Genomic DNA, 11041 nt, shown 5'->3' on the forward strand with positions numbered 1-11041 from the left:
GTCCCTAGTCCAAAATCCCAAAAACGAAGCTGGGATGGGAACCCTGGACTTGAGGAGTAAACACAATATGAATGCCTTATCTGTGAAATTTCTTCTCTAGGTCTTCCATCCTTTACATTCTTGGAGCCCAAGATGGACTTCTCTGCTGCTGTGTGTGTGATGATCATCTTTTCTCCACTCCCCCCTCTACAGACAGGAGACAGAGGAATAGCAAAGCCCTGGGATTGTCCAATACTCATGGTATGGTATGTACACGAGAATCCCTGGTGTTCGTTGTTCTTCTGCTTCCTTGCTCTGTGTGTCTGCAGTGGAGGATGATTTTCACAAAAAGTAGCAGAGCAATCCATCCTGGTCTCCATGGATGATGGATGGAAGAAGAGGGGCTGCCAAAAACACTGCACTCTCTAATTGTAGTAGTATGAAAGGTGGTAGGAAAAAAACACTAGTTTTTTGCTAGCTGTCCATGAAGTTACATATGTTTGGCAACTCAGATTATAACCTCTTATATTTGAAAGGTTGGGGCCTCCCTCGTCCACGGTTGTGATCAGCTCATGTATGTATTTGTGGTTGCTTGCCCTGCCAGGGGAAGTGTGAAATGACTTTATTCAAATTCATCACATCTGTGTGTTTGAGTTACAGGGGAATATTTTGCAAAGGGTAGATTAATTTTGAGATACTCATCATTTCAGTGCTATTTTACAATAAAAACCCACTTAATGCTTTATTAGATGTAAAGACGTATTCACCTGTACAAATGCCTAGATGTAGTTTTAAACGCACTAACAATTTATATTACATTTATTTTGTGTCCTTTAATCCCTTCAGTGACGGGTTTATTATTGCCATGTCAGGGCAGCAAGCCCCGGAGATTTTCCTGAGGTAATTCGAAGTGGCAAACGTGTACAGTGGCACAATAACTGTGTGTCCTGGCCAGCATTTCAGCACAAGAGCTGTCCACGGAAATCTTACGGAGTTTAACTGCATGGTCAGTGCAGCAAGTCCCGGAGATTTTCCGGGCGTGCTACAGAAGGGGTTAAAGGAAATCATCACAGCGTGTATCAATGCTCATTTATTACCCATTTTACCTAATGTATAATATGCATATTAAGTCAATTCTTTTTCACTAATACTAAATGTTCAGTTTGACAACCAATTCAGGACATCAAGAAGGAATTTTTCCTACTAGGGCAGATTGTCTTATGCCTTATGGCTATTTTTGCTTTCTTCTGCATCAATAGTAGGGAAAAAACTTTCGAGATTTACCCTTCCGTCTTTTCTTTCCTGCCAGGGGAAGTGTGAAATGACTTTATTCAAATTCATCACATCTGTGTGTTTGAGTTACAGGGGAATATTTTGCAAAGGGTAGATTAATTTTGAGATACTCATCATTTCAGTGCTATTTTACAATAAAAACCCACTTAATGCTTTATTAGATGTAAAGACGTATTCACCTGTACAAATACCTAGATGTAGTTTTAAACGCACTAACAATTTATATTACATTTATTTTGTGTCCTTTAATCCCTTCAGTGACGGGTTTATTATTGCCATGTCAGGGCAGCAAGCCCCGGAGATTTTCCTGAGGTAATTCGAAGTGGCAAACGTGTACAGTGGCACAATAACTGTGTGTCCTGGCCAGCATTTCAGCACAAGAGCTGTCCACGGAAATCTTACGGAGTTTAACTGCATGGTCAGTGCAGCAAGTCCCGGAGATTTTCCGGGCGTGCTACAGAAGGGGTTAAAGGAAATCATCACAGCGTGTATCAATGCTCATTTATTACCCATTTTACCTAATGTATAATATGCATATTAAGTCAATTCTTTTTCACTAATACTAAATGTTCAGTTTGACAACCAATTCAGGACATCAAGAAGGAATTTTTCCTACTAGGGCAGATTGTCTTATGCCTTATGGCTATTTTTGCTTTCTTCTGCATCAATAGTAGGGAAAAAACTTTCAAGATTTACCCTTCCCTCTTTTCTTTCCTACATATTCTCTCAGCTAGCTGAACTTAATGGACATGTATTTTATTGTCAACCATAGTATGTACCATAACTATGTGTATGTAGTATTCAAAAAGTTTAGGTTGTTCTTTTGTGGGATCCCTTATTATTCCCCCTGTATATTTCTTGTTTTGTTATAGATGTAATTCTTCTTGGAAGTATGACAACAAATCTCCCATATTGTTCTTCTGGAACTTGTACAATACATTCCCTAAGTAAATAAATAGCTACACACAAAAACATTTCTATCTCTGCTCCATCATCAAGTACAGAGACTTTGTCTAGTCTGCATTTTGATGACCATTCTCCTCTAGCATTAGGGAGTTGGCTATGCCTCTGGGTATTCCTCTGGTTGTACTGCTGTCTTGAGATTATCCCAGAAAAGTTGTTGTTCTTCTTCCTCTGAAGGCCACTCAATGTAAGTTTTTGTGTTCATGAGTTTCCTCAGTTTGCAGAACCTTTTGGGAATAGTTGATTTCTCAATGGGTTCCAGAACAACCAAAATGGCAGTATCATTGTTTTCCTCGAAAAGACGAAAGTGAGAGAACTCCAGCTCGTACTTGCACCACTCACTTTGGACAAAATGCTCTGATAAGATAAACAGGGTTTTATGGCTTCTCTCCATGGCATCAATGATATTGTCAATTATCCATTTCCCTGGTACAAAATCCCGCTTATGATAACATACTCTCAGTGGGGAAATTCCGCTTTCTAGCTGCGGTACCATCAAATTCTCAACCCACTCAGAGTCCCTTTCACTGTAAGAGATAAATGCATCATAACAAATGTCTCTCCCTGATACCTTTAAAGGCTTCCGTTTAACTTTTAACCAGGCCCAGGTCATTTTTGCATACCAAATACAATGAAGACAGTGGCAAAGCAGCATAATAGTGGCTACAACCAATATTGATATAATACAGGACACAGTCACAACTAATGTCCTATGGCACATTAATATAGGAAGACGTGCATCTTTAATCCAAACACCTTGTGCTGAAGAAGGAGAATCACATATATAGTTGTCCGGCCATCCCAGAAGAACTTCATTATGTTGCTTAACAAAGTCCACAAACTGACAGGAGCAGATATAAATGTTGTCAGTTGCATCCAATTTTGTCAAATTTCGGAAGTGAGCCAAATCTGATTGGAAGAAATCACTGAGTCTATTTTTCCTGATAACTAATAATGTTAGGCTTGGTAACTCTGCTCTTATAGGTAACTTGGCCAATCTATTATCTGATATGTAGAGTTCCTTCAAATTTGGCAAATGGGCAGCAAATTCTTCCAGATGATTTACACTTATATCCAAAACCTCTAAAGTGACAGAAAGGCAGTTGTCAATCAATTTTAACTTGGAATCAGAAATATTTAAGTATTTCAAGTTCTTAGGCCAGATGCAGGAAGACATAGCGGAGTCACTAAACATATTATGACTTAAATCAATATAAGTCAATGACGGAATTTTTGAAAGAGCTCTTGAGACTTTCGGTAGTGAGGATAAAAGATTTCTGCTCACATTTAAGGTTTGTAGAGAAGGCCAAGCCCCATAATCGTCAAAATAACAGGCTGAACTTTGCAAAAAAAAATCCGTGAGCAGATTCCCGCTCAGATCAAGGTATTCCATCATCTTAAAGGATCGGGAAAAATGACAAGACATGAGAAAAACTTTGCTATCTATGCAGGTGACACTTGTAATTCTAGGTACTACCTGATAGATGAAATTAATGTTTGTGAACAGAAAAAAATTTGGTATGTATAGCTTCTTAATAATAATTGTTGATAATGATGAGTTCTCATTTTTCAGAATCGGAAGACCATGTCCTGTTCCCAAAAGCTCACTGTCCTCCAAAGCAAAACTAGTAACATTTTTGTAAGTGTGTATAATTTCTATGAGCCTTGCTGTACTACTGTCAGTCAGTAGGCAGTCTTTATACATTAAAGTCCTCACCGTTGTATCATTGAGCAGAACAAAGGCTTCTGGATCCTCCCTGTTTTTGAAAGTCATATTCCTTATTTCTAACCAGGTAGCCGAATGTGTAATATCACTTATTATTTCTGGTAGTAAAGTTAAATTTGAAGCAACAGTAAAATGTCCTATATGTTGTATAGATTGTATGGAGCCCTTTGTATAATGTTGGAGATGTGAAATATTTAAGTAGAGTTCGTCCAAGCTGAGTAAACCATCAAAGTCTTGTTTATAGAGGGCAACAAAGTCTAGATTTCCAAATTTCAAATTCCTCAGTGAGGGCAGAGTGGAGAACATCGGCTTTTCACCGAGCGAAGTGTAGTGATTACCCAGCAAGTTCAAACGTCTCAGCTTGTGAAGACCTCCAAACCAAGCGGGTGACAAGCTAGGTAACTTGTTATATGACAGGTCCAATTCCTCAAGGTTTTGTAGTGACTGAAAAGAGTTATTGCTGATATTAAGGATTTCATTTCGATACAGCCGAAGCACTCTGAGGTTTTCGTATGGCTTCAGCTCATCATCTGAAATACCCTGAATTAAATTGTTAGATAAGTCCAAACCCTTCATTTGTCGTGGCAGCGTGGAAGGAATAGAAGTCAAATATTGTGAGGAGCAGTCACAAAAATCCAAATTGTCACAGTAACAGTCTGTTCTTTTTTTTGCATACGTTGCCATTACTAACGAGTGGATTAGGCAGTAATTCAGTAGGTAACACATCATTCTTTTTTCTAAGGCAAAATAAAAAAAATGCTAAATTATTAGGGTTCCTATAGTCACAAAATGTATATGAGAAAACATATTAAAGGGGTTTTCCAGGGAGAATACTATTGATGATCCTTAGGATAGGTCATCAATAATTGATCGGCTGGGGTTCGTCACTTGGGACATGCTATCAACGCCGCAAATACACAGAGGTCAGAGCAGAAGTCTCCGACCTGACCTATGTGCCGTGGCTGGCGCTTGTAATTGCGGGCATGGCTCTCATGGATTTCAGAGAGAGCCATGCCAACAGTTACATGCGTCGGCCACTACACAGAGGTCGGAGTGGAGACTTCTGCTGATTCAGCTCCGACCTCTGTGTATTTGCGGCACTGACACCATGCGCCCACTCAGCTGATTGGTTGGCGTCCTGAGCGACGGACCCCAGCCGATGAACTAGTGATGACCTATCCTGAGGATAGGTCATCAGTAGTATTCTACATGGAAACGCCCTTTAAACAACAATACATTAGACTTCAGATTCTACAAAAAATCTTGGCAAAAACCACGACTTGACCACATCATGTAATTAAGAGTCCTTTAACATGGGATGACCTGTCGGGAGCAAATGCCTGACAGGTTATACCAGGGATGGTCGTTCTTGTGATTTTACACATGAGCTATCATCGCTCAGTGAAGCGGAGTGGCCACGGATGCTTACTGAGTACAATCACATTTTAACCCTTAAACTGTCATAAAAAACACCGCGGACCAAACCATGTATATCCCTATAACGTGTGGTCACAGTGTTTTGGGATTAAAAAACACCCCAAAGAATGCTTCTAGAAATGCAACATTGTAGACAAGCTAGAACAAATATGTATCACTATATTGTGGATAGGGAAGAATGGTATACACTTCTCTGTGGGGAAAAGAGGAATGTTTACAACAAGTAATAATGACCTGTGTATATCCTGAGTCTTTTGAGTACCTAATGAAAAAAGTAAACATCCCTGGACTTTCAGGTGACTTTTCAGAATAAGCTGCCATGTTTATACATGAAAATAACACTGTATCTAGCCAGTATATGACTTGTATCTTGCATTTATCACAATTTCCCCTCTGCAGGCTGCATACTAATTTTAATTTCTCTTTTAGCTAGTGGGAAGAAAGTTCTGTTATTATGTCTCCCATGCACACAGAGAAAACAGCAGATTCTGCTCACTAACTCTTTGTAGCACACACAGAGGAATAACATCAGCATGGAGGACACTACAGAAGTACTGAGCAATGTAGATTTTATTTCAGTATCCGTATATCAGTTACCGGTTAGCTGCTGCAGGAAAGAGTCTTTGCTTCTTGCTACCTCCCCTATCTATAGACTTCTATTGGTAGTACGATTCACTACCCTATTTCACTTCCTGTGTTCCGTATTGTTATTTCTTTTACTAGTGATGGACTTCACATGACAATAGGTAGTACATAGCAATTCAGAAGGAAGAGAGATCACTAGTGACCAGCACTTTAGAAAGATGTTTCTGCATAAAAATATAATTTTAGATAAATTAACCAATTTTACATTTTCCTAGTTTTCACACTGGCTATCATATTAACACAAATGTCTCGAAGTACAGTGATCATTTAAAGGGAATTGTGACAAACAACTTTTATGGTATTTCAAATTAATCTGATCAGTGAGAGAACATCATTAACCTCAAGAACTGAAGATGCTGCCCATTTTCCGGGTGGAGAAGTGTCTGAAATGCAGTCAATCAATCACTCACCATAAACATATATGGGGGATACAGAAACCTTGAAGTTCTCTCAATCATTTGTCTGTATATCTCCTATATTCTTTAATAGAGAGTGACTGTTCCTACATGCCCACTTTTCCTCTGGGAACAGGGACTGAACAGGTCAGGATTGTTGGGGTCTCAGTGATTGGATGGTTTCATCAAACTGTCAAAACAAAACAATTTCTTGTAACAAACTTGCAGCTAATAAAACCGGCCAAAGTCTAACTTCGTTCAACCATTCATAAATGTTGGGGGGGTTACGTCTTTCCAATGTCTCGGGATTAATGTTTTTGCTGCATCTAAGAGAAATGGGAGTAGTGGGTTTCTCCCTTCAGGTGGCTTCAGGGGAAGTATGTTTAGTAGGAGCAGCTTGGGTGTGAGCTTTACTTCAAAATCAAGAATTGATTTTAGAGTCTTCTGTATTTCCTGCCAGAAGGGAGTTAAGGATGGGCACGAGAACAAAATATGTGAGAGAGATCCCACTGCCTTAGAACACCTCCAGCAGGTCTGAGGGTATTTTGGATCAATTCTGTGGAGCAACTCTGGGGTTTTGTACCACCTGGAGATTATTTTATAGTTCAATTCTTGATATTTTATTGAGAATGAGCTTGAGCGTGAATTGTTTAGGATAGTTTGAATTTCCTCTTGAGAAAGTGTAATGCCTAGATCTTTCTCCCAGCTAGGGATATAAGAGGGGTTCTCTTTATTGTGGATGAGCGTATTATATATTTTAGAGGTTATCCCCTTAAAGGGGCGGTATGTCTTGAGGAGTTTATGGGGGAGTAGATTATGGTTGGTGCTGAGAATATCCGATTGAAAAATGGAATAGCTTTGAAAGAACTAAATACCTGCAAGAAGGAGAACCAGAAAAATATCTTAAAATTTGGAACAAGTGGATCTCCTACAGGAACAAACAATCCCCCATTTAGCATTGTAGCAGCCAACCAACGTCGCTCCTCCAATGCTACCCCCCTCATATACCTCCAACTTGGATCATAAAGCAAAGTCAATAGAAGATTGATTCTGTTACCCCTTTACTTCCCCTTCTCCCATCCTTGATACCGTCCCCATATTCCTTTCTTTTTCTTTTATTTTCTAGTATGTTTTATTTTTATTGTTTCACAGCTAAATTGTTACTGTTAAATGTATATGAAGACAAATCTCTGTATGTTATATTTTTCTGCATCCCCCCCCCCCCTTTTCCTTTCTGTACCCAAGGTAATACTTTAAATAAAGAATTTAAACAAAAAATAAAAAAACAGCCAAAGTCAGGGGGTAGTTCTGCATTTTGGGCGTCTTGCCTTTTATAGTACTCATGTAGAATTATTCATCAATGGCTGCTGCAGGTATTAATCCAGTTCATATATAGTCGCCTCCAGAAAGTAAGTGATTGTTCCAGTAATCCAGTTGTATTCACAACAGCTGTCCTAAGCAGGAAATAGACCATAATGTAAAATATTTCTGCAAAATGTTATGTTTTTATTTATGCTTAAATACAGTAAAATTCCTTTAATCCAGAGTCAATAGGATTATAGATGCCAGATTAAAAATAACATGGATTATCAGGCAATAAAATGAAACACAATCTGCTGCTATCACTTTGTCTTTTAGGCTCCGTGCACATTGATGATTAATGCCCACTTTCCAAACGATTAAATGCTGTATTAAGGGAGTTCCATTGAAGCTGTCTTTCTGCATCTTCATTGATCACCCTTAGGCTACTTTCACATGAGCGTTTTATTGCGTCTATTTTGTTGCGATAAAACGCTGGCTGAAAATCGCGACCATCTGAAGTATTGGATTTCAATGCATTTGCTTAGATGGATGATTTTTCGGTGTATAAAATAGGCTGGCCGGAAAAGATGGGGCATATGGTGCGCATTCCGACCGCTGATTTTACACACGCCCGGAAAAGATATGAATTGTCCTATCTGTTGCGGGAATATGCGCGTCCGTTCCCATAGACTCCTATGGGAGCTGACAGAAAAGGGAAAGGGGAAGGAGTTTAGCAGCAGCTCACGTTGCTAAAGTCCCTCCCCTTGCCAGCAGCTCCCATAGGCTGGGGCAGAGAGGGGGAGGAAGTTTAGCACACTAGCTCTGCTAAACTCTCAACCCCTCTATTTGCCTGCAGTCGGCAAGGGGCGGAGAGGGGGAGGGAGTTTTAGCAGAGTTGAACTCTCTTCCCCTAGGTTCCCCTTGGTCGCAGCTGCATCTAGTTCATGCAATTTTCAGCTGTGGTGCGGGTGGCCGAAAATCGCTGCGCTTGTGTGAAAAAGCCCTAAATCAGTGAATTCCATAGATTAACAAAAATCTCATGTCTTTTGCCCAGTTTAATGAGTGTTAAGGCATGGCGGGAAATCCAAGTTCCTAAAGTAATCATAAATCATTCCTTAATGGGAACCTTTGTTTGGTCTCCTAAAAAAGCATACCTGAGTAACTTGTGTTCAACCTTCTCTTGCGCAATACGCAAATGGCGCAGAGCGGTCCGGTGGGCATGCCAGACCGTGTCTGTTAGCAGCCTGTTGGTCAACTAAGTCCACCGTTCTAGGCATCTCAGACATAGGTGACGCTGCAGGTGTCATCCACATAGTGCAGTGAAGTCTTGCACGATCGTCAGTCAGTGCATACACCTATGAACTTTCCCTTTTGTGGGTAGCTTCACTTTGTTCATGTGCCGCCTGACAATCGCACAAGACACTGTAGGTGTCATCCATGTTGGAGAATCATAGAAGGGTGGATTTAGGTGACCAACAGGCTGCAGGCAGACACGGCCCGGCATGCCCACCGGACCACTTCGCATCATTTGCATAGTGTGCGGAAGACGTTTGAACCCAGATTAGGCTGCCTGTCCACGGGCAAGTTTGAATTGCGTTCCCCGCGGCGATAATCCGGCCGCAGGGAACGCAGTTCAAGCTCTCCATAGCGTTGCTATGGAGAGAGCTTCCCCCCTGTCCACGAGCGGAGAATCATTCTGATTCTCCGCTCGCGGACGGCAAATCGCGGCATGCTGCGATTTGCCGCGATTCACCGCGGTCAGCCTATCTATTAGACAAGGCTGACAGCGGAGATCCGTCTGCCGACTCCTGCTCACGGGCGGAGGCTCCCGTCGGATACCGCAACGCCCGTGGACAGGCAGCCTAAGGCCCCCTGTCCACGGGAGTGATTTTGCCAGCAGTAAACCGCCGGTGAATCACACCATCCGAAGCTTTTCATAGTGCCGCTCCTGTCCACGAGCGGAGAATCAATGCGATTATCTGCTCGCGGCTGGCAATTCGCAGCATGCTGCGAATTGCCCTGATTCTCCACGGTCAGCCTATTAGATTTGGCTGACCGGCGGTGATTCATCTGCGGCTCCTGCTCCCTTGCGGCGGTTCCTCGCGACATCGGGGGACAGGGGGCCTTACTCAGGTATGAGACCAAACAAAAGCACTATGCAGAATACAGAATCAGCAACGCCCATATTGCAGCGCTCCGCTTGGATTCAATTACAAAAATCTGCTGACCGGTAATATAATGGATAATGTAATAATATAGAGTTAATTAAAAGTGTGCACATACACCAGCTGAACTGTGACAGACAACGCTGCCCCTGACATCCTCTTTCAGGAGTACAATAGCTGGAGTGTACATGTTACAAACTTCTAGCATGTCGTTTTCTTTTTCTTTATTGAAAATCAGCACATAATCCAGTACTAATAATTATAATCAAAGCTTTTAACAGGAGAGGGAAGTGTAAACCTACACCATTCTGCATGCACTGACATGATCTGCCTCCTTTACATGTGGAACTTGGCACATGCAGTACAGAGGGCAGATCCAAGTCACTCATCACATATAAACCCCTTAGTAACACTTTACTTACCTGCAGATCAGGGTCAGAGGCGGTGGGTTGCCTGGCTGTTCCCAATGTCACTGTGGTAGCAGCTGGTTGCATGTTGTATGAGGTCTAGAGTTCTACTTATTACTGGAAATTCCTGGTTGCACAGAGCACTGCTCAATTCTGTCTGGAGGAAGAGGCGTGTAATGGTCTTTCATAATGACAGTCACTAGATTTGCCCAAACTCAAAATGAATGTCTCTGATCAGGTCACACAGTTTTAGGCATTTAGACATCAGTATTCTGGTCAGTATTTTGCATCGGTATTTGTAAAACAAAATCAGGAGTGGAGCCCAAAGTACAGAAAAGTTACAAATCTTTTCATTATACTTTCTCTCTGTAGGTATTGTTGTATTATGTCGCCACCGGAAGTTAGAGGTGGCGACATAATACAGGAGTTTGACATAGTCACACCCCCAGCTTCTTTATTGGCTGGGGGCGTGTGTGGCAGGAGGAAAGGCAGCGTCAGCAGTATCGGCGGCACCACAAGAGGCTGGGGAGGCGGCGATGGAAGGAGGAGTCGGCGGCACGAGTAGAGGCTGTGGCCTCGGCATCACCACATGCAGCGCCGGCACCAGGACACAGAGCGGCCGCTGGAGGGAGCGACAGCACGAGAGCTGCTGGCAGCAACCGCTAGAGGAGAGGTCTTAGCAGCAGCGTCTGCATTTCATTTTGCATTGCATTTTGCCTGGCCTGGTTA

At 41.8% G+C, this 11041-nt stretch overlaps 1 protein-coding gene across 3 annotated transcripts; it reads right to left on the reverse strand.

Annotated features, from left to right (window-relative positions):
* Positions 1-1413: 1413 nt before the first annotated feature.
* Positions 1414-10464, reverse strand: LOC136572759 (toll-like receptor 2 type-2). Of its 3 annotated transcripts, none has more exons than XM_066573627.1 (2): positions 10328-10434; positions 1414-4698 (listed from the first exon to the last, which is right to left on the reverse strand). In XM_066573627.1, the coding sequence occupies exon 2, from the start codon at positions 4688-4690 to the stop codon at positions 2333-2335; it is 2358 nt and encodes a 785-aa protein (XP_066429724.1). In that variant the 5' UTR covers positions 4691-4698; positions 10328-10434; the 3' UTR covers positions 1414-2332. The 3 variants fall into 3 exon arrangements, 2 of the variants coding, with proteins under 2 accessions (XP_066429724.1, XP_066429725.1); XM_066573628.1 differs by lacking the exon at positions 10328-10434 and adding an exon at positions 6454-6649; XR_010785818.1 differs by lacking the exon at positions 1414-4698 and adding an exon at positions 7752-7892 and having other exon boundaries at positions 10328-10464.
* Between the last annotated feature and the right edge of the window lie 577 nt (positions 10465-11041).

Source organism: Eleutherodactylus coqui, chromosome 7 (assembly GCF_035609145.1).
Source record: "Eleutherodactylus coqui strain aEleCoq1 chromosome 7, aEleCoq1.hap1, whole genome shotgun sequence".
In the NCBI taxonomy this organism is placed as follows: Eukaryota; Metazoa; Chordata; class Amphibia; order Anura; family Eleutherodactylidae; genus Eleutherodactylus; species Eleutherodactylus coqui.